This window comes from Vipera ursinii (assembly GCF_947247035.1).
Source record: "Vipera ursinii genome assembly, chromosome: 6".
NCBI classification, from domain to species: domain Eukaryota; kingdom Metazoa; phylum Chordata; class Lepidosauria; order Squamata; family Viperidae; genus Vipera; species Vipera ursinii.
Genome location: NC_139515.1, coordinates 35,051,295 through 35,078,868, shown reverse-complemented (window position 1 = coordinate 35,078,868; position 27,574 = coordinate 35,051,295). Strand labels below are relative to the sequence as shown.

Genomic DNA, 27,574 nt, shown 5'->3' with positions numbered 1-27,574 from the left:
ATCCGGATGGCCCCCGACCTCCGCACCTTCCGGCGCGACTTAAAAACTTACCTGTTCCAGCAGTCCGGCCTGGCCTGATAGCTCTAATTGGGGTCCCAGTTTGTTTTTACTATTGTTTTTTCACTATTGTTCAATCTGTATACCTACCTTACTCTGTACACCGCCCCGAGTCCCTCGGGAGAAGGGCGGTTTATAAAAACAAACAAACAAATAAATAAATAAATAAATAAATATAAATGTAATAAATAAATATGCTTCCAGAAAAAAGTGAGTTATTTGTTAAGCTATTGCTCTTTGAATGAACATAAAACCTAATCTCTTCAGTTATTTATTTGACATATTATGACAATAAAATAATGTGGAGGACTGTCTCTGCCCTTTCAAAAGTAAGCAGCACTACCAAGTTGAAGTATAATCAGATTGAGTATGAAGAGGTAGGTCATTACTTGTAGGCTGAAATTCCTGTTTCAGTATTATGTTCCGGTTACTCCACACTAAAGTATGGCTTGGAAGTATTACTAGAATTCTGATTGGTAGGGTTGTACCTCCTTGCAGTTTCCTCCCTAATGAATAAAGTGATAAAAAAATTAAAGATTCTAATAAGCCAAGTAAAACCAACTTTACTTACCAACCAACAGAAATTTGAAGCATATCTGTGTATTCAGTATATTTGCCAATTATAAAATCACTAGCACAAATTTTATGTTAAACGAAATAACATCATAGAGTTGGGAAGAGCAATTTAGATTTTCAGTCCAAAATTTTGCCCAATATAGAAATTCAAATTAAAGTATTCTGAGTAAATACTTTGCATTCTGTACCTAAGCACATCTAATGAAAGGGAACTCACCATTTCTCTTGGTAATTAGCTTCACTATCAGACTTCTCTGAATGTTAGGAAGGTTTTTCTAATATTCAGTTGCAACATGCCTTCCCACAACTCATTTTTTTCTGTATAATATTCACACTCTCTCAAACAATCTTGCCATTTTTGTCTCTCTCCTTCCAAATGGACAGTGCTACCATATCTTCCCCATGTTTTCTGTGTTTGATGCTAAATATTGTGAATTTCTTTAAATTTAGACTGACTTCCTAATTGCTATCCAGAATAATGTGGGATTTCTATCAGATATTTTGATAATAACAACAGCTTTGCCACAATCTAAGGAGGTTATAGGTAGTCCTTAACCTATGACCACAATTAAAGCCAAAATTTCTTTGTTAGGTGAATTTTCAGTTGTTAGGTGAATTTTGCCCCATTTTATGACCTTTCTTTCCACTGTTGTTAAGTGAATCACTGCAATTGTTAAATTAGTAACATGATTGTTAAGAGAATCTGGCTCCCCCATTGACTTTCTTTGTTAGAAGGTAACAAAAGGTGATCACATGACCCCCAAGACACTGCAACTGTCATAAATATGAACCAGTTGCCAATTTTTGAATTTTGCTCACGTGACCATGGGGATACTGCAACGGTTATAAGTGTGAAAACCGGTCATAACTTGTTTTGGTGCCATTGTAACTTTGAGTAATCACTAAAAGAATGGCTGTAAGTTGAGAACTACCTGTACAAGTTTTAAAAAGATGGGGTGGGGTAGAATCAATTATGACTTCTTGATACATCTGTGTTGCCTTTTAGTAATTACTGCATTGTGTACAGTGTGCTTACTGATCAGCCTTTTTACTTTGATAATATCTGGGTGTGCTGTATCCTTAGGATGTACAGATGATACAGTTCTGCAGTTGCACTGCTTAGAGGCTGTAAGGACCAGGAAGGAGAAGAATAAATACAGAGTAGCCTGGTATTTCAAAGTTATCTGGTGAAAGGGATATTTCATCTCTGGTTCTGAATGGAGTTCTGATCCCTGTACTGAACAGATTCATAATAAGGTTTTCCTAAATTCACAGCTCCTGCTGAAAGAGCAACTGACAGTTGTGGTCACAAGGACTTTTAATAGTTTCATCTGATGCAACAATTACTTTTTCTTGAGTGAAAAGTCCTTCTCATGGGCATTTACATTTGGACTATTATAGTACATTCCATTTGAAAAAAGTAAGCAATCAAAACTAGTTATTTTATTAAGGTTGCGGGGAGGATAAAATGAATGAAGATTTATCCTGTATCAGAATATAAAATTAATCAGGGCTTCATGAGCATAATGTCAGGACCCACCCCAACCCACATCTTAGGAAAGAAGAACTCTTGGAGACAGGATTGTCCAAGAAGGAACTTTTACTAAAACATGATTGTCAGTGGAAAAACTAGACAGGATCTGAAACTGTGTTACAGATTGATGCTTTTAAAGTGTCCCCGAGTGAAACCCCCTCCCCTCAGTCAATTTGGTCAGTCCCGGATCAATTAAGGTTCAGGTGTCAAAACCTTCCAAGGGAAGAGGGATCTTCCATGCCTTTACAACATTTCCTTCCTCTTTCAGATTCTAATCGGAGATACAAACCAGATCTCTCCCACCCCCTTTCCTTGCTCTTCTCAGTTCAAAGTTTATTCCCCTGGTATGATGACAGCCTCCAGGCAGGCTGAATAAACAACCTTACATCAAATGGATAGGGATGGCCAATTAACATCTTCTCTTCTCCTCCTTGGGAATGGCAGAATCCAGTGAGGGGTGTAAGATTTTAGAACATACAGATAGGGATTTATGAATGGGATATAAATGGATTCTGACACAAAATGTTTTAATGTACAATATAACATTGATTTGTTTGGTTATTTCTGTCAGAACCCCAAACCCCTGACCTATTCTCTTTTGTCTTCTTTTCGGGCCTGCCATTCTATTGGGGGAGAGGGTGCATAGGGGGAATATGTTGGTAACTTTTGCTTTCCTCTTTCTTTGTCTGGCCTCTGTCTTTTTTGAGCCTTATATTGAATGGAAAACAAAGATTAAGCAACTTTTTTTATAAGGGTGCTCTAACAGCTTCCAGTATTAAAAGTAGGAAAAGGCTTCAAAAATATAATCGAATGCTAATGTAGCAGCTGATTTTAAAAAATTAAATTCAGCCTGTAGGGAATCATCTTGTGCTTTTATTCTTCAGTTCATCAGCATAAAAATAGATAATTTAAAAAAGAGGTGTTTAAATGCCTACTTTTGTAGTTCAATAAAACCTTTACAATAGCTATTAAATGTCAGTGTTTGATGTTAATTTTGTTTCAATTTTTTTTCTTTTACAGTTAATCCTCAGTAATGTGGATTCTCTATTGTATGTTGACACAGACATCTTGCTCTTAAGACCTGTTGATGATATCTGGTCTTTCCTGAAAAAATTCAATTCTACTCAGATTGCTGCTATGGCACCAGAGCATGAAGAACCTCGTATTGGGTGGTATAATCGCTTTGCTAGGCACCCATATTATGGAAAAACTGGAATAAATTCTGGAGTAATGTTAATGAACATGACCCGCATTAGAAGAAAATATTTCAAGGTAGGGTGTCAATGCTGCTAACATTGGATGTTCTTGCTTGACAACATAGGGAGATGTAGCCTTCCTTTAACTTGTATATTACTTTTAGAGTTAGAATTAGTGGACGCTGGGGGGAGTAGTGAGAATATATCTCAAGACTGTTTGTAATAAGAGAAGATAAGAATTTGGCGGTTGTTAAACAGGAGGGAAAGTTTGCATTTTAAATTAACTGGAGAATGTGATTTATGACGTTTAATTAAGGAAAAGAATTGTGCTTGATACGATGTGTTCAGGGGAGGAGAATTCAGATTTTGGCTTCCAATATGTACGTGCTGAAGCTATGCAACTATATTAAAAGATTCTTTAAGGTAAACAATGCCTTGAAGTTTTTTGAAGTACTGCATTTGTCAGAACCATGACATTAAGCCAAAATCTAAAGCTTTTTAAACTATTTTGGGGTCTTGAACCGCAGCTGCTCTTTCCAGACTTGAGGGGAGCTGGCAGAGATTCAAGAGAAGATTTCATCATGGGAAAAGAGAAACTGCTTGAAGCTAGCAACCCAGCAGCAGCTGCTATCCCAGGGGGGAAGCAACAGATAACAAATGGGGAAGAAAAACTTTGGCAGGTCTCCTAGCTAGGAGAGCTGATCTGGCCCTCAGAGCAGGCCCAGCCCAGTAGAGACTCCAGACGCCTTGAGACTACCTTTCCACCCTCAAAGGTTTCAAAAGCAGACCGGTGGAGAGCTACCAGATCGTCTGCCGCTGAAGGTTCGGGTGAGTCACTGGAAAGATTTGAAAAGCTAGAGATGAGAAACAGAAATCAACTACTACTGAGAGGAGCCTACAGCCCCTACATTGCAGATCAGACAGCCTTCCAAACCCTGTCTTCCCCTGCCAGGGCCTCCAGTCCTACAGAGAGAACCCCAGTCTGAGGCCTCTGCAGCAATGGGGAGTTTGGCAGCCCCCACAGGTAGACGGTCAGCAACCTCTGAGCTTGCCACAGCTAATAGAGGCCTTGCAACAGCTTGGGGTGGTGCAGAAGCCAGGAGATCAGCAGCTGGTGGGAGGACGACCACAGCAAGGAGATTGGTCATTGCCCCCGAACATACAGCAACTGCTGAGGGGCCCGCAAATGAGAGAGAACCAGCAGCAATCCCATCCATCCAGCAACCATTGAGGGGTCTACAGCAGCAGAGGTCACCACAACTCTATGCTAACCAGCAGCAGGAAGTTCAACAACAGCCCCCACCCAGGCAGCTGTCTTTGGGAGACCCCTGGAAACCTACAAGGTTTCAACTGCAGATATTACAACTACAGCAGGGGGCGTGGCCACAGCCCCTGAATGTGCAACCCCTGGGCATGCAGCAGCAGTCAGGATGGGACCAGCAGCAACTGGGGTGGGTGGGGGGAACTGTCACAGTGGGGAGCCCAGCAGCCAGTGTTTGATCCACCTTTCAGAGCAACCTTCGATGGGAACCCAGAGAAACTGATTTTTTTTCTCAACCAAGTGCGCTCTCATACCCAGACCCAGCCGCTATGGTTGACATGATTGTGTCCAGTCTAGAGGGAGAAGCATCTGAATGGCTGATTAATTTATACAATGAGCAAGCCCCTGAATTGGAGGACCCCCACCTCTTCCTCCTAAGGACTGAGATAAAGTTTTGAGGACCCATCCATTGCCCTCAAAGCAGAAGAACAAATCCATAAGATAAAGCAAGCCGGCCAGCCTGCCCTGGAGTATGTATGAGAGTTTCGTAAGATAGCTGGTCAGATAGAGAGGTGGCCTGAGCAATCCATAGTCCATCATTTCAGGGAAGGGTTGGACGACCACCTCTCTTGGGCCTCAATCTATTGAACAGTACCTGATGAGCTGCATGCATGGTACCAGGCGACGGTAAAACTAGACATTTAGCTTGCCCACTATAAGAAACCTCCCCCACCTGAAGCTGAGCCGAGGCCAGAGCAACCCAAACAGCAACCACCACCCCGAGGATCTCCAACTGCTGCAGCTGCTGAAAGACCCAGGCCACCTGCAGGCCTGCCAATCAGGTTCTTCTGATGTAGACAGCAGGGACATCGAGCAGCGAACTGCCCAGTCCCCTACCCCCAACAGCAGCGAGAAAGAAACCTGCACAGCAGCCAATGAGAGAGAAATCCAAGCAGATCACACAGGAACCTGTTGCCCAAGTCACATCCCCCACACAGCAGGATGCAGAGACTCAGGCTGGATCTATCCCCGCTCTACCCTCTTTCGAAAGCAACGACGGAGAGAACGACCCGATGGTGAGCTGACACGTCACACCTTTCTCACTACCTGCCAAGCTCATAATCCCTAAGTCGGGTATGCAGGTAGATTTAAAAGTGCTAGTTGATTCTGGATGATCCCGATGCATCATTATTTTGCCATTTGCCATAAAATTGGACATACGAGCAAAAATGTTCTCCAAACCTATGAGGTTTGAGCAAGCCGATGGCTCCCTGATGGGAGGGACTTTAGTCACGCAATTAACAGAGCCTCTATGCCTAGAAATAGGTGAGCACTGGGAGTTCATTCATTTTCTAGTGGCTCCAAAAATGACTGAGGCTGTGATCCTAGGATTAGCCTGGTTGGACAAATGGAAGCCATTTATCTGGTGGGAGAAAGGAATAAGAACTGTGAGACTACCTATAGGGCCCAAGCCCCCCATTAATTCAACAAATGTTACAGGGAATTTTAGCCCACCCAATGAGTGTGCGCACATGGCTGACAAATGTTACAGGGAATTTTAGCCCACCCAATGAGTGTGCGCACATGGCTGCCTCACAGCCACCAGGCGAGCTGCTCATCCCCAGTGAGTATCGGGAGCTAGCCGAGGCATTCAGTGAGAAATAATGCAATATCTTGCCTCCTCAATGACCCAATGATTGTTCCATTGAACTGTTGCCAGGGGCCAAACTTCCATGACCAAGAATGTATGCTATGTCCCCCCTTGAAATGGAGGAGATGCAACGATATGTGGATACAAACCTAGCGAGTGGATTCATTGAATGAGCCAAGTCAGCAGTGGGAGCCCCTGTGTTGTTTAAAGAAGAGTCTCTCCGTCTCTGTGTTGATTACAAAGGTCTGAACGCAGTGAGTGTGGAGAATACCCCCCTCCTGAAGGACTTACTGACCCACCTAGCAAAGGGGAGTGTCTTCACTAAACTAGACCTGAGAGAAGCATATTACCAGGTGAGAATAAAGGAGGGAGATGAGTGGAAAACTGCCTTTAACTGCCCCTTGGGAAGTTACCAGTTCAAAGTCATGCCATTTGGACTGCAGGGGACCCCAGTTGTATTTATGCAGTTGATTAATGAGGTCCTACATGATAATTTATACAAAGAGGTTCTGGTGTACCTTGATGACATCCTGATATACAGCACGAATATGACTGACTATATAAGACTGGTGAGAGAAGTGTTAAACTATTGAATGCCAAGCTTTATGTCAAATTGTCAAAATGTGAATTTCACCAAACACAATTAGATTATCTTGGCTACAGAATTTCCAATGAGGGCATTGAAATGGACCCAGCCAAAGTGAAAGCTATAATTGAATGGCAACCTCCAAAGACTCGCAAACAGCTCCAGAGTTTCCTAGGCTTTGCCGACTTCTAACATCAATTCATCCCTCCTTTGCTGAGATTGCCCTGCCCCTTACAGAACTACTAAAAACAGGCAAAGGAGGAGGGAAGCCATGAGTGGGCCAACCACTAGCTTGGACTACGAGCTGCCAAACAGCTTTTGAGAATTTAAAAAGACTATTTGCTGCTGAACCGGTTCTAAAGCACACCTGCCCAGGGGAGCCCTTTGTAATTCAAGCTGATGCCAGCAATGTGGCAGTCTATTACTGCAAAAGAATTCCTTACATTCATTCCAATGTAAAAAACTGTAGTCTAGTTTTTTACTCTTTATATAAACTCCAAATCAGGGTGCGGAAATACAACATCTACTACCCTTTCCAATTTTTAATTTTAGAATGTTTGAACTGAAAATATGACTTTCAGGTGCCTTCTAGCATGCTTTTGGATTCCATGTGTAATTTGTACCTTGAAAGATTTTATTAAAGAAAGAAAAAGCAATAGGAAAAGCCAGGTTTTAACTTTGTATTTGAAAATTGAAACTATTCTTTAGACTCATGTGTGCCATTTTCAAATTTAGGTATTTGAGGTTAGCTGAACATTATTTTGTTTAGTCTAGAAATGTTTTGTGTGTTGATAGACAACATTAAAACACATAAATCTCTGTTTTTGCCTATACTTTCTTACTCATTTTTGGAAAGTACTTTATATTGAGCCTTGTGTATATTTCTTGTTTTTATAGAAGTTTGTAGTTTAATCTGGTAGAATCTAAACTGAATATGCTTTTGGTTTTATTTTTTTATAAATATTTAATAATTAAAAAACATTGCCTATTTAAATCAGAAAGACTTACTACCATGACATAATACTGCATAAAAATGAGGTATTGTATGATAAAGATTAAAGAAGCATATATTTTATCATAAAAAGTAGGATCTAGATCCTCTTACTTCTAATTCTGGTATTTTGATTTTGAAGAATGATATGACATCAGCACAATTACGTTGGGAAGAAATTCTCATGCCGCTACTGAAAAAATACAAGTTGAATATAACATGGGGTGATCAGGATCTTTTGAACATTATGTTTTTTCATAATCCTGGTAAGTTGCTTTTAAAAATGCAATTTTAATTTTAATCTTAAAATGATATTGCTATTTGTGTTATACAAATGTACTCTGTTTTAAAGTGCTCCCATGCTAATCATATACAGTCATACCTCGGCTCTTGACTGCTTCAAAACTTGTCAAATTCAGTATTCAATGCATTTTGAAGCAAAAATCTTGTCCTGGTGCTCTTCTGATAGTTGACACGCAAGCAAGAACTTGCTTGTGTTGGCTGCCTCATAAGTCGCTATTTGTTTTGGCCGAAATAGCAGGTCACATAGTAAGTCACATGATTTAAAGTTTTATAAAAGTTGTAACAGTGATTGGGAACTGCATTATTAGGGGAAGGCAGGCCACTACATTAATAAAAGTATAATTGGGAATTATATTTTTCAAATCCAAATAATTGGGAAAAGTTCTGTTGCACCTCACCTTGTTACTGTGTTGAGTTTAGACAAACAGACAAGTAAAAAGAAGAGCAAGAAGAATGGTTAGGGGATTAGACACTTAAGTCCTATAAAAACCTCAAGGAGGCAGGGTGTTTTTTGCTTTAAAAGAAAATGACTGACACAAGGAAATAAAGCTCTCTTCAATTAGTACAGAGGAAAGCCATTACATTTTCTTTAATATCCTATAGTGCTAGACACAGAATAATGGTATTACCGGTAAGTTGGAGGAAGACATTTCAGTTCAATGTTAGGGAAAGTTTTGTAATGGTAACACATTTCAACAGTTGAACCAGTTATCAAATGAGGGTGTAAGTTTCACTTTGTTGTATATATTCAGGTGAAGTCTGAACAGCAATCTGTTAGATATAGTTTAATTTTGATTTTTCTATTTAATAAGGGCTTGAACTTGATAACCTAAGTCCTTCAATGAACAGTTTGCCTCGAAACATTATAATGGAGGATTTTTTGTTGTTCACTATAGAAAGCCTTTTTATTTTTCCTTGCCAATGGAACTATCGGCCTGACCATTGTATTTATGGGAGCAATTGCCAGGAGGCAGAAAAGGAAGGAATATTCATTCTTCATGGAAATAGAGGAGTTTACCATGATGATAAGCAGCCAACATTTCGTGCTGTTTATGATGCAATTAAAAATGTAAGTAAACATTTTAATCTGAACTTTTAAAATTAAAAATAATTCTGAGAACTTTACCTCAAGCCTTCCAATAAATCTATAACCATGTTATACAATAAATTTTATTTATTTTATTTTTTAAAATAAAGACATTGAAAGTGCACACTCCAGAATCTGTTCTGAAATATTCAAGAATAAAATAGACTTTGAAAGAAGTAAAGCTTTGGCCTATGCAGAAGGGCAGAAGTGACATAATCACAGTATTGATTTCAGTGAGACACTGAACAACTCGATAGTATTAAGCTTTTTAATTTTAAATTTCATCAAGACCTGGTGAGATAGATTATTTTGACTCACGAGAACAATACTATGTTTAAGAAATTCCATGCAATATGTTGTTTTGATAAATGCATGTAATTAGTAATAAGTCTTTATTGATTAGCCCTTGGGCCATATCAAAGTGCAAAGTTCCAGCAACAAATTGTTACTAAAATTTGATAAAAGCAATTTAAAATGGAATTTGATAAAATATAATTTAAAATGGAATTAGAATAAAATACAATTTCAAATGAAATGCTAATAAAATACAATCTAAAATGAAATTGTAATAGTGTACAATAATTTAAGATATAGATAAAATATGATAAAATTATATTTTGGAGTCAGCCTTGCAATCTACCCCAATCAGTCCCACATATGCAGATCTCAACCGAACCATTTTGTTTAAGTACTGTGCTACGTTAAATGTTATTTTCAAGTTCTGGCCGTACATAAGGTAAGTTATTTTGATATGGGGATCCCAATGGGTCATTCATTTGGTATATAGACCAAGATACCTGTCTCTCACCCTCTTATACAGGCAACAATCAAATAGGTTGTGAGCCAAGTCTTCTACCTCTGCCACTCCGCAAATGCAGAGATGCTCATTGTAGGGTATAGCATGAAATCTCCCATATCTGACCATTGTGTCAAGCTGTTCGAATCTCGCTCTCGTAAATATCTCCCTAAGATGTTTTGGGAGTTGTAACTTCAAATAACTGTCCACTTGAAAAGTACATTTGTATTTACTCAGCCATTTCAAGTTACCCACCTTACTAAGGATAGCTATATCAGTTATCCTTAATTCTTTGGGCAACTCTTTTTTTAGATTGTTCTCCTGTTATGCAAGAGACAGGAAGGCCACAGCTTCTTACAAAATTTGTTAGTTTGGTGATCCAGGAGATTTGTGATTGTAGTTTTATTTGCTCTAGTAGGCATAACTTGGGGAGTCTATCAGTCTCCATTCCATTAACTTTGTACCAGTAGTTATAAGCTCTAATTTTAGATAATGCATGAATTGTATGAACTCCCAATTCAGCTCTAACTGCTGCAGCAGATGTTCTTGGATCTACACCCAAAATACATCTTGAATGCTGGGACTGTGTTTGTTCTAGGACTGTGGTTGAGTAAAGACCCCAAATTTCTGCTCCATGCAAGAGCATTGTGGTAACCTTAGCCTTACAAACCTTGATTAATGGGGCTAGAGACTCTGGGTAATTATGGTTCTTTAGTTTGAGCAGTAAATTCAAACGGGCTTTTGCTCTAAATGTACTCCGTTGATGATGGCAGGCCCAAGATCCAGTCTTGGAAAAAGTTACGCCCAAATATACAAAGGTGTTAACCTGTTCAATTGGTTCACCATCTAATTTCCACTTATGTCTCTGATGGTTTCTTCCAAACACCATTATTTTTTATTTAGATTTACTAATGATTAGGGAGTTATCCTGGCAATAAGAGCTGAATCTTCTTAATAGCCTACATAATCCTACTTGTGAGTATGATAATAAAATCATATCATCAACATAAAGCAAGCTGTTACAGTAAGTATTTAGGATCATCGGCATGTGTACCATGGTATCCTTCATTAACCCTGGCAAGTCATTGATGTATAAATTAATTAATAATGGGGCCAGAATACACCCTTGCCTTATCCCTTTATTTGTGTGAATCCTGTTAGTCAGGGCCCCATTAACCTCATACCGCACCCTCAAACAGGTACTTGTGTAAAGGGCTTTAATCAAAGCCAGGAGTCTGGGTTCTATGTTATGAGATTCAATTTACTTCATAGTACTTCTCTATTTACCATATCAAATGCTGCTGTAAGGTCTATGAAAGCAGCAAACGGGTCTCCTCTTATAGGCATATTTGGCAATTAGATGGTTCAAGACAAAGCAGTTATCAATAGTAGATCTGTTTTGTCCAAAACCTGCTTGTTCTTCCGTGAGGATGTTGTTTTCCTCTACCCAGATTTCAATTCTGTTCAGAAGGTACCTAGCATATATTTTTGCTACAATGTCAATGAGGCTGATGAGCCTGTAATTACTAGGATCCCTTGTATTCCCTTTTTTATATATGGGGCAACTATTGCCATCTTCCACCCATCTGGTATATGGCAGGTGTTATTTATGAGTGTAAAAAGACCTGCCAATACAGGCCCCACCAATTGGGAAATTTCTTGAATAATTCTGCTGGTAAAAAATCCTCACCTGGGGCTTTATTGCTCTTTAAGCTTTTAATGATGGACTGTATCTCCTTTTCTGAGACTGGTGGCCAAGGGGGGATGAGTTCTAGGTTTTACTAAATCACTGTTTGAAAATAGTTTCTTTACCGGTTCAGTGGGAGCAAACAAGCACTGATAATAATTCTCCCAGTCCTCAGCAGAGATTGGTATGTCAAACGCAAATCTCAGTTCTTTCAGGATACCTGCTACAGAGTGCCAAAATAATACTGAGTTATGGCTTCTGGCAGCCACCTCGAGTTCTGACCAGATTGAAATGGCAAAACTTTTTTTCTTTAATGTCATAGTTTTTTTTATATTCCCTTCTTGTGTGCAGCATCTTAGCTTGTATATGGGCAGTAGGATTCCTCTGGGCAAGCCTCATGGCTGCCTTCAATTTCTTTTTCAGTCGCTGGCAATCAGGATCAAACCAGCGAGGTCTGATGGTCGCTATTATCACTAAGGTGTAGTGTGACCTCCGAAAAGAGGTTAGCCTTTTCTCTAGACACACAAAAGAGATCCAGTACACTACATGAATTGGCTGAGTGGTATGTATAAGGGTATGTGTAATTCTTATCCTTACCTCCCACGATTTGGAGATTACCCTTAAAAATTAAGGAGACTTGGAGCAGGCTAGCGGCATTACTTTTACAGTCTCTCGAGAGCCACTGAGGATAGTTATCAAAGAACTCCCCTGGGATTCCCTTCTTCTGGGCAAGCTCATACAGAGAGGCACCCAGCCTAGTGTTCAGATCTCCTAGTAATATCACTATGGACTGGGGGTACAGTACAGATATATCTTCTAGGATAACTTCCAAGCCCATCCAGTATTTGGAATTATAGTGCTGGGATGTGCTTAGAGGATTATACACATTTACCAATATTAACTCAAAACTGGTCATATTCAAAATTGACAGCTAGGAAGTACGGATACTTATCTTTGGTATATAATTTCTCCCCCTGCCATTGCAGCTCTTGCTTTATAACAGACATGTCAAACACAAGGCCCGGGGGCCGGATCCGGCCCGCGAAGTGGTTTCATGTGGCCCGCGACACCATCCTGGAAACAGTGAGGGAACGGCACCCACTGCCTTGGCCCTGGCCCAGAGACCCTCCTTCTGCCAGAGACCCTCAGATCTGTCCCACTCCTGCCCGGGCCCCCATAGGCACCCTTGATGCGAATGATGTAGAGCTGGCCACGCCCAGCCAGTAGGCCATATGCACTCTAGCCATGCCCACCTAGTAGGCCACGCCCACCCTGGCCATACCCACCCGGCCCCCTGAGGGCAACCGCAATGCTGATGCGGCCCTCAATGAAATTGAGTTTGACACCCCTGCTTTATAAGAATGCATAGCCCACCAGAGGGTCTTTGTTCTTTGTTTTTTGGGCTTGGAAGGCCCATCCCTGAAAGCCTGGCAGTTGTACTGGTTCCTCCACTTCGGTTAACCAGGTTTCTTGAAAGGCTATTACGTCAAATCTAGAGAGAAAGCTCATTAGTCCACTATCAACCATCCCTTTCCAGCCAGCTATGTTACAGGTCATCAACTGTATGGGGTTCTCAGAGGCAAGATGGTCTGGCTTGGTTGATTGGCTAGATGGTAAAAATGCCAGATGTCAACTTGACATTGGAGTCGGGTCAATATCATCTATGCTTCCCATATAAACACAGTTGTTGTGAGGTTCGATATTTCTCCTCGTGGGTTGCAGAACTTGTTTTTGCTCCTCTATATCTCGGTTGCCAGCGTGCCTATGCTCTTGCTCCAAGAATGATTTTTTTTCCAATGGGCAGGTACTCCAGCTTAAGTCTATAAATGTAGATTTATGTCCATTTTTGGAGGGGCATAGCTGAGGATTCATCTTGTGAAAAGATGTTGTGGGAACTTCTAAATCAAATGAGGATGGAAGCTGGATTATATCCTTAGTGTTTGTCAGCTTAGGGGGCACTGTGTGATGAAGCCCTTTGTCTTTCAGTTGTTTCTCAGAGGCTGGGTCAGTCAGTGCAGTTACCCCACTGTCAGCCTGTGTGACAGTACCTTTTTTTACTATTGACGTAAAGGCAGATTGCTGATTAAATATATTGTCACAAGGTTGCGTGATTAGTGGAGCCAAATTAAGTAAAGGCTTTGCTGTTGTTGATTAAATATATTGTCACAAGGTTGCGTGATTAGTGGAGCCAAATTAAATAGAGGCTTTGCTGTAGATTGAGTTGTTGTCAGTGCCTCTTTTAGGTCATCCAATCTTTGAATGACATTAACTTGCTCAGGTACCAGCAATGCACTGAATAGGTCAATCAGCATTTCTTCTGGCACATCCTCAGCAGTTCCTGCAGCTGTGGGTAACACAGTTTGTATATTGCTCCTTTACCTTCTCAGGGTCAGTTCAGTTGCAGCAGCCTCAGGCTTAGTAGTGTGAGGGCTGTTGCAGCCTAGATTTAAAGTGACGGTTCCCTCTTGGTGATGCTGTTTCAGGAGTGGGCACACTTTGTCTGAGCAAAAGACCCTTACTGGAAATATTGAAAAGGTGCTCAGAAAGGGCTTCATTCTGAAGAGCATGGAGGGAATAGTGGGCTGCTTGAACGATAGGAGAATTCTCATACATTGCGTTCTTGCTGGCAGCCACTCTGCATGTAGTAGATCTATCAGAGTGAATTCACAGTGAAGCAGCTGGCTCAGGGACAGCCTAACAGCTTCTCTATTACTCCAACACCCTCTATTTACTCTCTTGTCATAAATTTGCAAAGTAACCTGGTTAGTTTGCAGACTGTAGTTATATTGGTTATCTCTTAGGCCAGGGGTAGGCAACCTTGACTCGTGGACTTCATCTCCCAGAATTCCTGAGCCAGGCATGCTGAGGGGAAAGGGAGAGTTTCCAAGCTGAGCCATGCTGGCTCAGGAATTCTGGGGGTTGAAGTCCATGAGTCATAAAAGAGCCAAGTTTGCCTACCCCTGTCTTAGGCCTTTACCTGACTGAATGTTTTCTCTATGTGTGTTCAGATTTTTGGAAGGAAGACAAGGTCCTTCTCTAGTTTCATTTTCTGAATTAGCCATCTCATGTCTAACTTGTCCTCCCAAGTTCTTCTGCAGTATTTGGGTGGCTCCTAACAAACTTTGTGAAAGATTCTTTCAGGCAGTCAACCTTATTTATAACAATTGACAAAAGATCATTTCTTAATTCCTTTGAGTATTACCAAAAATATTAAGAGAAGAAAACTGTTGGCTTTATTTATGATCAGATTTTGTTTATGCAAAACAATTGCATAAACATAAATTATGCAGAACAATTCCAGCAAATTAGCAAAGTTATTTTATTAGTAATGTTGTGTTTGCATATATTATTTCATTTATAACACATTAAACAAACCTGTAACCGAAGAGTAAAACCCTCTACTTCAGGTTTGCATTATATACTGTCTGTGTGTGTTTATAATTCAGTTTAATGAAAGTACCCTTTCTTTAATGATTCTATAGATTGCTATTTTTATGCTATTTCTACTTAATATATTATATATTAATATATCACTTGAATATCCTGGGGGAAGTTATCTGTATTTCAGACTAAAACCACTTTATCAGAACAATATGGTCTACAAAAATTAATACATTAATTTAAGTGCTAGTATGATTTTTATGTATCTTGTGTGAATATTTGTGTTCTTTACATGTTTTTAAATTTCATTTAAAATGATAGTAACTGGTCATTATGAAATCAGATGATATTGCTGCCTTGCCTGATGAGGATTAAGAATATTAAAAATAGGGGCGGGTTTTTTACTGGACCTAGATTATTTTACTTAGAAAAACATGTTTATAAAATGCAGTATAACAGTAGTTTCAGAACTACATCAGAAAACCTGGCATTGTTGGAATGACATTGGCAAATCTGACTTGTCAATACAATGTTTCTAATACTTTTCCAGTATTCATTTGAAGACGACCTTCTACATGCATTGCTTCTACCTCTTGAACAGGAATTACAAAAGACACAACATACATACTGTGGAAGAATATACAAAGTGTTCATAAAACAACTCACAAAAAGTATAAGGGACCTTAGTATCAGAAGAACTAAGGAAAGGTGATTATTGCAAGTTTTGCTCTCCATACTTTCATATTGAACAGACCATTGTAGCAGAATATTTGATGCTTGAAGATCATTCCTAAAGAAATGGTGTGCTCTAGTATGCTGTTATTTGAAGTCTGCATTATCTTCCATTGAGGACAAAATAAAGATAGTGATCATCTTAGGCAACTACAAGTTGAAGGTTGGGAATAATAATGGAACATGACTTATGAAACCACATGTATCATACATGAGCAGTTCTCAACCTTTCCACCTTGGTTGCCTTGTGCAGAAGGGGAGGTATGAGTGGCAGGTGCACGCATGTGGGCACAGCACCATTGGTGTGAGCGACAGGCACTCAGGCCCTCCACTCGTGCAAATGGAGCTTCATTTGCAAGTGGAGGGCAATTGAGCAGAGGGCACCTGTGCTTGCGCGTGAAGCTCCACTTGCATGAGCGGAGAATGCTCATGTGCAAAGCTGCATTTGTCCAAATGGAGCTTTGTGCTTGAGTGTAAGGGCCCACCGCTTGCACAAGTGAAGTTTCGCGTGCACTTGTCTGCTACTCGTATGTGTGCTGCTTTGCACAGCCCAGTTTCGAATACGCCATGACCCAGTAGTAGGCCGCATCTGACATTGGGTACAAGTTCAAAAAGGGTAGGATTTGCATAGTGATGTGGATGGGGGGGCGGGGTTGGTTATTATATTTTGTACCAGATTTTTATGGTTTTATCTTGAATTATTCTTTACAGAACTTTTCTTTACTTAGTAGGGATCTTTGAAGTTGAATTAATACACATTACTGCAGTGAATTAGGAGAGATATATTTGTATTCAGGTTTATTATTCATTATTCAGTTGCTTATAAACCTGAAAAGAATCATAAATATGAAGGCATTTATGTTTTAGGAATGGCAAAATATATTGTCATTGCTAATCTCAATTTTACTAAACTGTGAATGAAGGAAGTCAGCACTGTTTTCACTTTAAAAGTACAGGTGAAACTCGAAAATTTAGAATATCATGCAAAAGTTAATTTATTTCAGTAATGCAACTTAAAAGGGGAAACTAATATATGAGATAGACTCATTACATGCAAAGCAAGATAGTTCAAGCCGTGATTTGTCATAATTGTGATGATTATGGCGTACAGCTCATAAAAACCCCAAATCCACAATCTCAGTAAATTAGAATATTGTGAAAAGGTGCAATATTCTAGGCTCAAAGTGTCCCACTCTAATCAGCTAATTAAGCCATAACACCTGCAAAGGGTTCCTGAGCCTTTAAATGGTCTCTCAGTCTGGTTCAGTAGGAATCACAATCATGGGGAAGACTGCTGACCTGACAGTGGTGGAGAAAACCATCATTGACACCCTCCATAAGGAGGGAAAGCCTCAAAAGGTAATTGCAAAAGAAGTTGGATGTTCCCAAAGTGCTGTATCAAAGCACATTAATAGAAAGTTATGTGGAAGGGAAAAGTGTGGAAGAAAAAGGTGCACAAGCAGCAGGGATGACCGCATCCTGGAGAGGATTGTCAGGAAAAGTCCATTCAAAAGTGTTTATTTATTTATTATTATATTTATATACCGCCCTTCTCCCGAAGGACTCAGGGCAGTGAACAGGGCACATATAAATAGAGAATACAAAAATTAAAAAGGATTAAATAATAGCCCAGATAAAGACAATCACAATGTAAAAAACCCCATTAAAAAACCTAACATCCCCCATCAGGCCAGGCCAGCTTGTTCAAATAAATGGGTCTTCAGACCGCGTCGGAAGGAGCGAAGGTCCGGTGCCATCCGGAGCTTGACCGGCAGCTGGTTCCATAAAGCCGGAGCGTCCACAGAGAAGGCCCTCCCCCTGGGGGCCACCAGCCGACATTCTCTGACTGGAGGTACCCTGAGGAGGCCCTCTCTGTGGGAATGCACAGGGCGGAGGGAAGTTGATGCCGGCAGCAGGTGGTCCCTGAGGTACTCCGGACCCATGCCATGTAGGGCTTTGTAGGTCATTACCAACACCTTGAATCTCACCCGGAAGACAACTGGAAGCCAATGCAGCTCGCGGAGCAGAGGTGTAACATGGGAGTGTCGGGAAACTCCCAACACAACTCTCGCGGCTGCATTCTGTACCAGCTGGAGCCTCCGACTGGTCTTCAAGGGTAGCCCCATGTAGAGAGAGTTGCAGTAGTCCAGGCGAGAGGTCACGAGCGCGTGAGTGACCGTACGTAAGGCATCCCGGTCTAGATAGGGCCGCAACTGGCGCACCAGGCGAACCTGGGCGAAGGCCCCCCTAGTCACAGCTACTGTATGGTCTTCTAGAGAAAGCTGTGAATCTAGGAGGACTCCCAAGTTGTGAGCCCTATCTACGGGGGGTAAAAACACCCCTCATAGAAAGAGGTGGAATATTCTGAATGTCCCGGGATGCCGGAATGCACAGCCACTCAGTCTTGTCAGGGTTGAGCTGAAGTCTGTTCCTCCCCATCCAGACCCGAACCGCCTCCAGGCAACGGGACATCACGTCGAGGGCATCACTGGGGTGGTTTGGGGTCGAAATGAAAAGCTGGGTATCATCGGCATACTGATGATACCCAACTCCAAAACCACGAATGATCTCACCCAGCGGTTTCATGTAGATGTTGAACAGGAGAGGCGAGAGGACCGACCCCTGAGGAACTCCACAAACGAGAGACCTTGGGGTCGACCTCTGCCCCCCTGCCAACACTGACTGCGAGCGTCCCAGGAGATAGGAGGAGAACCACCGAAGAACTGTGCCTCCCACTCCCAATCCCCTGAGACACTGCAGCAGGATACCATGGTCGATGGTATCGAAAGCCGCTGAGAGGTCTACTAGGACTAGGACAGAGGAATATCCCCTGTCCCGGGCCCTCCAGAGATCATTCACCAGAACGACCAATGCCGTCTCCGTGCTGTACCCGGGCCTGAAACCCGATTGGTACGGTCTAGATAATCCGCTTCATCCAGAACCTTAGGGACCTGATGCGCCACCACTCTCAACAACCTTCGCAAGAAAGCGAAGGTTGGAGACCGGACGAAAGTTATTTAACACAGCTGGGTCCAGGGCAGGCTTCTTGAGGAGAGGTCTCACCACCGCCTCCTTCAGGACGGCGGGGAAATTACCCTCACTCAAAGAAGCAGATGTAACCGCCTGGAACCAGCCTCGTGTCCCCTCCCGAGCTGCATAAACCAGCCAAGAAGGGCACGGGTCCAATAAACATGTGGTGGAGCTAAACCTCCCCATAATCCTGTCCACTTCCTCAGGGGTCACAGAATCAAACTCCTCCCAGATAACATCGACAAGACCGCCCGTGTCCTGATCGTCGGACTCTGCCCAGTTGGAGTCCAGACCGATCCGAATCCGAGCGATTTTATCCAACAGATGTTGACTAAACTCCTCGGCACGACCCTGCAAGGGTTCCTCCCTCACCTCCTGATTAAGGAGGGAGCGGGTCACCCTAAACAGGGCGGCCGGGCGATTATCTGCGGACGCGATGAGGGCGGAGAAGTAATTAGACCTCGCCGCCCTCATCGCTGCGAGATAAGACCTAATGTAGGTTCTTAGTCGTAACCGGTCCGATTCGGATCGGCTGGACCTCGAACAGCTCTCTAAGCCCCGTCTCCGACACTTCATCTCCCGGAGCGCCGCGGAGAACCATGGAACTCGCTGGGATCTGCACCGGGTCAGGGGCCGCAAGGGTACAACTCAGTCAAGTGCCTCAGTGGCCGCCCTTTCCCAGGCTTCCACTAAGGCATCCGCCGAGTTGTGAGCAACGGAGGCAGGTGGGGACCCCAGCGCTGCCTGGAACCTATCAGGATCCATTAAGCGCCTGGGGCGGTACCATCTAATTGGCTCCGTACCCCCACGGCGGGGGTTGGCAAAACGGAAGACCAGCCGCAGGAGGTAATGATTGGTCCATGACAGGGGCATAACAATTGGAGAGCCCCCACCAAGATCATCAAAACACCGTCCAGACAAGAAAACCAGGTCAAGGGTGTGGCCTCCCTCATGAGTCGGTCCAGAAATTACTTGCATCAGGTCCATGGCCGTCATGGAAGCCATGAACTCCCGAGCTAACTCAGATGAACCTCCTAGGGATGGTAGATTGAAGTCACCCAAAACTATGAGTTTGGGGAACTCAATCACCAACCCCGAGAGGACATTGAGTAGCTCAGGCAGGGCTGCCGCTGCGTGACTAGGCAAAAGGTACACCAGCAGCAAGCCCAACTGCGCCCTAGGACCAAATCTCAAGAAGAGAGACTCACACCCGACTATCTGGGGAACGGTGGTCTCCCGCGGACATAAGGTCTCCCTGATAGCTACCGCCACTCCCCCGCCCCTACCTTGAGCCCGAGGATGGTGTAGCACCCAGAAACCTGGTGGGCAAAGATCGACCAAAGGAACACCACCCTCTGGGCCCAACCAAGTCTCCGTGATGCAAGCCAGGTCCGCATGCTCACCCTCAACTAGATCCCGAACAAGGGGAGCTTTATTAACAACGGACCTGGCATTCAAGTACACTACCCGGAGCTCAGGAGGCTGTACATCCTCGCTCCCGGGACCTCGGGGAAGAGACAGAGGGTCGGAGCGCCTCACCACTTGTAAGTAGCGGAGACGACCCCCCCCGATAATGATACGGCCCTCTGTTCGTACACCTGCTGCCATTCCCCAACGTTGTGGGAATCGGTAGTCCCACGACCCGCTCCCAAGCCCCGGAGGCAACCACACCCCACTCTCCCCCCACGCGATCAGACCCAGACCTGGCCTGAGCAGCGGTTGATAGACCACCCCCCATAGCCGAACAACCATAACCCACTCCCGCCCCCTAACCCCATAAAATTTTTTACTAAAAAGTTAACCAGGGGCCTCTTATTAAATTTATATTGGAGGCCCCTGCCCCTGCCCAGCCATCTCTCAGGGTCCCAATAATCGGGCCCTTCATCGAGGTTGGAGGTGGTAAAAAAGGCGGGTCACACCCAGGAGAGGGGGGCACCCCTGAGGGCGAACAAGTCTGTGCTAGTGTAACGAAAATGCATACAAGTCCAAGAGAGTCCAGGAGAGGCAGTCCCATGATTAATAAATTCAGTAGGAGGATCAATCAGAGGAAGTGAGTATCTGGACCATCACCCAGCTTCACTGCCACTCAGTTGGGTGCCCCCAGGAACAGGCGACCCCCCATCCTCTCACAACGGGTTGCAACTCTGTTCCCGGGGGTGGTCCAAGATATGCACCCTGGGTAGGGCATACCCCATAGAGCTCCCACCTCTATGGGGCTGCAGATGTAAGTTCAAGCCATTCTCCCACCGTGGCTTGTACCCAGGTCCATCTGAATCCTACGGGGAAAGGGAGGCAGGCAAAGAGTTTATAAGCGGGTAGGTATATATCCAGGGCAGAGGGACTGGCTAGGCCACAAGATGGTGAATTCTTGTCTAGTACCGGCTGGCCACTCCAATTGCCCCCACATTTCCTTCGCCACACTGCCGTTGTCGTTCCCGGCCGCAACTCCATAGGCCCCCAAAATTGGGCCATCCAGAGCGCAGCCCCCCAAAGTACAGGAGCCCCAAGTTTTCAAGGGGGGAGGAGCGAGGAGCCGGGGCGAGCGGAGGGCCTCACCGTCACAGGACCCGCTGCCACTTCCGCTGCCAACAAGAATGCCAGCCGCTGCAGCGCCGCTGCCACCGTCGCCGAAGACGCCGTCGCCGCCAATCGATCCAAGGCCCGAAAACACTGCTGACCACCGCAAGCTCGAGCAAGGAGCGAAGACGCCGCCGCCGAAAGCGGCCCGAAAGCGGCCCAAAAACATCGCCGCCGCCGCCAAGATGACCGAAACGGCCCGAAGACGACGACGACGCCGAGAGCGGCCCGAGGCGGCCCGAAGCAACGTGAAAACGCCACCACCGCCAAAATGACCCACTGACGTCCCCTCCGCCACCAAAAACGGCCCGAAGACGCCACCGAAAATGGCCCAAAGACGCCGTCGTTGCCAAAGCGGCCCAAGGCGGCCCAAAGTGACACAAAATGCCGGCGCCAGCCACAAACGGCCCGAGAACGGCCCGGAGACGCCGGGAACAGCAGAAGCAAGCAGGCAAGGTCGAGCGAGGCAAACGGATGGAGACAGCAAACCAGCAGACGGGGGACGACCGGCATGGTAAAAGCACCCCTGCCTACCTCATTGTCTGCCTCATTGCCTATCAACGCTAATCCCCAACACAGAGGGCCCAAGAGCATCCCTGAGGGGCTCCTAAGGGACACCTAACAGCTGGAACTCATGGAGCTCAGCCCAGCACGTCTGCCATCTTGGGCGTATCCCCCATGGGGACTAAGGGACTTCCGGGTGGCGCTTCAGCGGCAAGGACGGTCGGATTCGACCACCGGCCCTTCGATCCTTTTGAAGCGGCGGAATAGCCGACAATCAGCTGTTCCACCACTCGAAAACCCTTCTCAGGCAAAGAGGGGAGGGGGAGCTTCCAGGTAGGGGTAGAGCTCCCCTAGAGCCCCAGAACATTTGTTCTTGGGCATAAAGGGTGAGAGCCCCCCCAAAGCCTGGGAATGCTCCGGACGAAGGACTCTTCTGCTTTAGCAGAACAAGACGCTGAATCCACTCCTGCCAGATCTGATTGACATCTTGAGTGATGGTAGCAGCAGAGCTGATGCAGGAGCAAGATAAATATCAAGTACAAAGCTTTAACTCTGAAACTCAAACTCTTTTCCTGCTCCAACAATCGTTTTGAAAGAAGGGGAAGATGGTGCCTAACTGATTTTTTTTTCTCTTTAACAAGAAGCGAAAGTGTTTTTCTTTAAAGTAAAGTGACTGTTTGAACTGAGTTGGAATATGTAAAATGGACTTTTAAACCTTAAAAGAGCTACTTATAATTTGGAGGTGCTAAAAAGTTATTTTTAAAATTTGGTTATTTCACAGTTTAACTACAAAGTAATAAATGGACTAGAAAGTGAAAGTGTGTATTGAAAATCATTAGTTGCAAAGATGGCTCCCAAACCGCATAGACCCGTTTTAAAAGTGTGGAGGGATTGTTTGTTCAGCAATCTGGAACACAGTCTTTGAAGTTACCTCCCCAAGCTGCTGCATCTGTATTGACTTTAAAAGATTTACAATATGCTCTAAACGATGCCTTAAAAATTCAGTCTGAAAAAATATTTGAGAAGGTGGCAGAATTTATTGGAAATGAAAGCAAGAAAATAAGGGAGGATACTTTGATGGCACTTCAGGTGTTTTCAGGCTGTATTGAGAATCTGGATGAACGTGTGGAAGAAGTGAAACAAAATAATCTGATGCTGGAGGCTAAAATGGGTGAAGTGGAGAATAAAATGGAAAAACTTGAAGATGAAAGTGATGATGCAATATAGAGATATCGAATTCGCTTTGAGGATCAGAGGTTTGAAAGAGAACTCGCAGGAAAATCTGGAAGAAACGTTGGTGGATGCTCTTGCTCCTATTTTGGGGTTTCAACCTGAAGATTTTTTTTTGGAAGATAGACAAAGCATTCCGTGTTAATTCTTGTATTGCCATACAAAGGAAACTGCCAAGGGATGTGGTGGCATACTTTACAAAGAGAAAGATTAGAAATGAGATCATTCAAATTTTTTATAATAAAAGACTTAAAGTGGCCAATCAGCAGGTTTTGATTCTGAAAGAGATTCCTCCAAGAATTTTGAGAAAAAGGAAAGATTTTTTCTTTCTGACAGATGAATTAAAGAAACAACAGCTTTGGTTTAGGTGGGAGATACCAGTGGGGATTGTGGTGAATTATTCTGGAGAAAGATATTGTCTTAATACAGTAGAGAAGGCACGTGACTTTTATTCTAATGTATTGAAAGCAGGCTTACCATCATCCTCAGAAGAAAAAAAAGGAAAGGAAGAAGGAGAGTGACAGTTACAAGAAATAGTTTCGGAGGCTGTGCAATCCTTGGCTTTACTTAAAGATCTTAAGATTCAAAGAATGACACGGGCTGCATTTAGATTTAAGGAATAATAATAATAATAATAGAGATTAATGGAGGACTTTGATAGAAATAAGATTTAGAAATGGAACTTGTTAAAGATCGTAGGATAATTAAGATTTAATAATGGTGGATATTTGGGGATGGTATTTACAGTAGATCTTAAAAATTACGGTAGTATGTGTGTATTTAAACCGTTAGTCTAAATGTTGAAGAGGTGGCTGTGATGATGCAATGTATTATTATGTATGGTTGAATTGTAAAAGATTACAATTTTAAAAGTTAAAGTAATTCAGTGGAATATGTAAGATCTTTAAGAAAAAGATATTTATAATTAATAACTATAGTAGAATTTTTGGTACTGTTATATTGGAAGAAGGCTGATTTGTTTATTATAGAAGAATGGATTTTGAAAGTTTTGAATTAGATAGTAATGGTAGAATTTGGAATATGTGAATAATATTTGTAATGGAGATATATTATGGTGTTTAAGGAGAGTTAAAGCGCGACTGGATTTAAAATTATAGTTAGTATATTTTAGATTAAGATTGTGAAAATAATATCCTGTATTCTTCTTTGGGAAGTCGGGGGGGCTGGGGGAGGTAGGGGTATTGGGTGGGTTAGGGTATGGGGTAGGGGTAGGGGTAGGAGGGATGGGGTTTATGTTCAAAAATGTACTTTGAAACATTTTAATAAAAAAAAGTGTTGGGGACTTTTACAAGGAGTGGATTGAGGCTGGAGTCAGTGCATCAAGAGCCACCACACACAGACGGATCCTGGACATGGGCTTCAAATGTCGTATTCCTCTTGTCAAGCCGCTCCTGAACAACAAACAACGTCAGAAGTGTCTTACCTGGGCTAAAGAAAAACAGAACTGGTCTGTTGCTCAGTGGTCCAAAGTCCTCTTTTCTGATGAGAGCAACTTTTGCATCTCATTTGGAAACCAAGGACCCAAAGTCTGGAGGAAGAATGGAGAGGCACACATTGCAAGATGCTTGAAGTCCAGTGCGAAGTTTCCAGTCTGTGTTGATTTAGGGAGCCATGTCATCTGCTGGTGTTGGTCCACTGTGCTTCATTAAGTCCAGGGTCAACGCAGCTGTCTACCAGGAGATTTTGGAGCACTTCATGCTTCCTTCCGCAGACGAGCTTTATGGGGTTGCTGACTTCATTTTCCAGCAGGACCTGGCACCTACCCACACTGCCAAAAGCACCAAAACCTGGTTCAATGACTGTGGGATTACTGTGCTTGATTGGCCAGCAGACTCACCTGACCTGAACCCCATAGAGAATCTATGGGGCATTGCCAAGAGAAAGATGAGAGACATGAGACCGAACAATGCAGAAGAGCTGAAGGCCGCTATTGAAGCATCCTGGTCCTCCATAACACCTCAGCAGTGCCACAGGCTGATAGCTTCCATGCCACGTCGCATTCAGGCAGTAATTGCTGCAAAAGGAGCCCAAACCAAGTACTGAGTATATATGCATGCTTATACTTTTTAGAGGTCTGATATTGTTCTATGTACACTCCTTGTTTTATTGATTGCATGTAATATTCTAATTTTCTGAGATTGTGGATTTGGAGTTTTCATGAGCTGTACGCCATAATCATCACAATTATGACAAATCACATCTTGAACTATCTTGCTTTGCATGTAATGAGTCTATGTTATATATTAGTTTCCCCTTTTAAGTTGCATTACTGAAATAAATGAACTTTTGCATGATATTCTAATTTTTCGAGTTTCACCTGTATAAAAATACATTGCTTACAAAGCTGACAAGTTACCTTGTTTCAAAGAAATAGGTGATGATTGACAATCTATGTGCCTTTGTTTTCATGTCTTATATTTTAGAAGATTTGACAATCATGTTTTACATATATTTAATTGTAAACTGCTCATGACAAATAGAATATCCACTCAACGCAAGATTACTTAATGGAAACAAATTTAAGATTTTCAGTATTTTATTATATGTTGCTATAAATAATTCATTAATCTGATATTTTATAACAGTTCTAAATTGTAATTTTTCTCAATTCCAGCCAGCATGGCCATACTGGAGAACATCGGGTACTTATATGCAACAGCATACATCTAAGGAACTTCATGGCAGAATAAAAAGTTTGGGATGGTCATGTTCAATAGATCTTCATATATTTCCCCTATATTTCAATAATGGAGCATTAAATTAAAGTGAATTGTTATGTCACGAATGTGTTTTCAAATTTCCTGCAGTTCTGAGCACATTTTGCTATGTATCATAGAGAACAAAAAGCCTAAAGTATCTTAAATGCAAAAAACAAATTATCATAATAAAGTGGCAAAATGTGGCTGGATTTTTATTGAACCTGAGGTTCAATTTGATACACATAACTCTCAATACAACTTTGATGATTGATTTAGTTATTAAAGGAGGAAAAATCACTGCAAAATATATGCTTATGAACTATTATCTTAGAATTCTTACAGTTCACTAAAATCTACTTACATCCTAGCCCTCTTCAGGCATTACAATGTTTAGAGCAGGGCTTTTCAACCAGTGGTACAGGTACCACCAGGTACATTGGCACCTGGCAGGTGGTACGCGACCATCCTAGAGAAGTGGTAGCGGGGGAGGGGAATGAGCTGAACTGGTGCCAGCACCGCACAATGCACAAGAGATGGCTGGAGCTGCAGGGCTCTCAGGGCTCGGCGGAAGCGCCAAAATCAGCGCCAGGCTCCAGCTGGAGCTCGGCACTGATCCTGGCGCTTCTACTGAGCTCAGAAGAAGCGCCGATCAGCTGGAATGTTGCAGCATTCCCAGGGTCTTGTGATTTACATTTGGATGATTGGCAACTGATTCATTTTTATGACGGTAACAGTGTCCCAGGGTCATGTGAAGTGACCAAAACAATGAAAACCTTGTACAGGAGGAAGAGCGCTGCTGGGTGGGCAGGCAGGTGTCTTGCTCGGCTGTGGCTTGGGGGACACTTTTTTCAGTGCCATTGTAAATTCAAACAGTCACTAAGCAAACTGTTGTAAGTCGAGGACTACCTGTACTTCACTTTTTTTTCCTTTTGGGGGGGTCATCAAGTTTTTGACACCTTGCTAGACAACTGGTGCTACTCGGATGTTGCCATATCCTAAAAGTGGTACAATGGGTGAAAAACTTTAGAGTGCTTAACATGAGTTCCCCATGGTAACTTACATTGTCAGTTTCTGGACATGCTAACTTCTCTTTCCTGTAATGGAAAGTGTGCAGAGTCTACATGGAAACCACATAATGGGCAGTCTGGATACTTTACCATCTGAGTGGGTAATAGTATAATACTAAATAAAGTATTAGAACTGAACTTCATTTTACATTTTTTAGCATACTTTGGTATTTATTACAAATTAGGCAACAAGTTTCCTCGAAAGTAAGACCCAGTCTTATTTTCTTTTGGGCTCTGAAGTAAGCACTAGGATTTACTTTCAGGGTGGGCTTATTTTTTGCCACTACTACAGCAGTAGGCTGCAAGCATGTAGGAGTGGGGTGGGGCCTGTGCACGAGGTGGAGAAACAAAGTGGCGGTGATAGTGTGATGGCGGACCAGGTATGGTACTGGAGCGGGTGGGAGGGCGGGATGCATGCCCTTCCCATGCCATGCCAGCCCCTGCAGCCCCAGGGCGGCTGTGCTGGGCAGTGGCAAACGGTGCTGAGATTGGGGCCGCCAGGCTAACCAAATCAGCAGGTGGAGTGCTAGAGGCTCGGGGAAGGAGGGTGGTGAAGCGGGTGGGCGGGCCATTGATGAGCGCAACACAGCTTGGCCAAAAGCGGCCAC

The 27,574-nt window shown here is 43.0% G+C and overlaps 1 protein-coding gene across 1 annotated transcript in view; it reads left to right on the top strand.

Moving 5' to 3' along the window:
• Positions 1–26,134, top strand: part of GXYLT1 (glucoside xylosyltransferase 1) — a 63,143-nt gene extending 37,009 nt beyond the window's left edge. The window contains exons 4-8 of the mRNA XM_083365225.1: positions 3,188–3,439; positions 7,995–8,118; positions 9,052–9,224; positions 15,657–15,814; positions 25,815–26,134. Coding sequence (XP_083221351.1) covers positions 3,188–3,439; positions 7,995–8,118; positions 9,052–9,224; positions 15,657–15,814; positions 25,815–25,890 — 783 coding nt within the window. The 3' untranslated portion in view covers positions 25,891–26,134. The remainder of the gene's footprint in view (positions 1–3,187; positions 3,440–7,994; positions 8,119–9,051; positions 9,225–15,656; positions 15,815–25,814) is intronic.
• Positions 26,135–27,574: the final 1,440 nt, after the last annotated feature.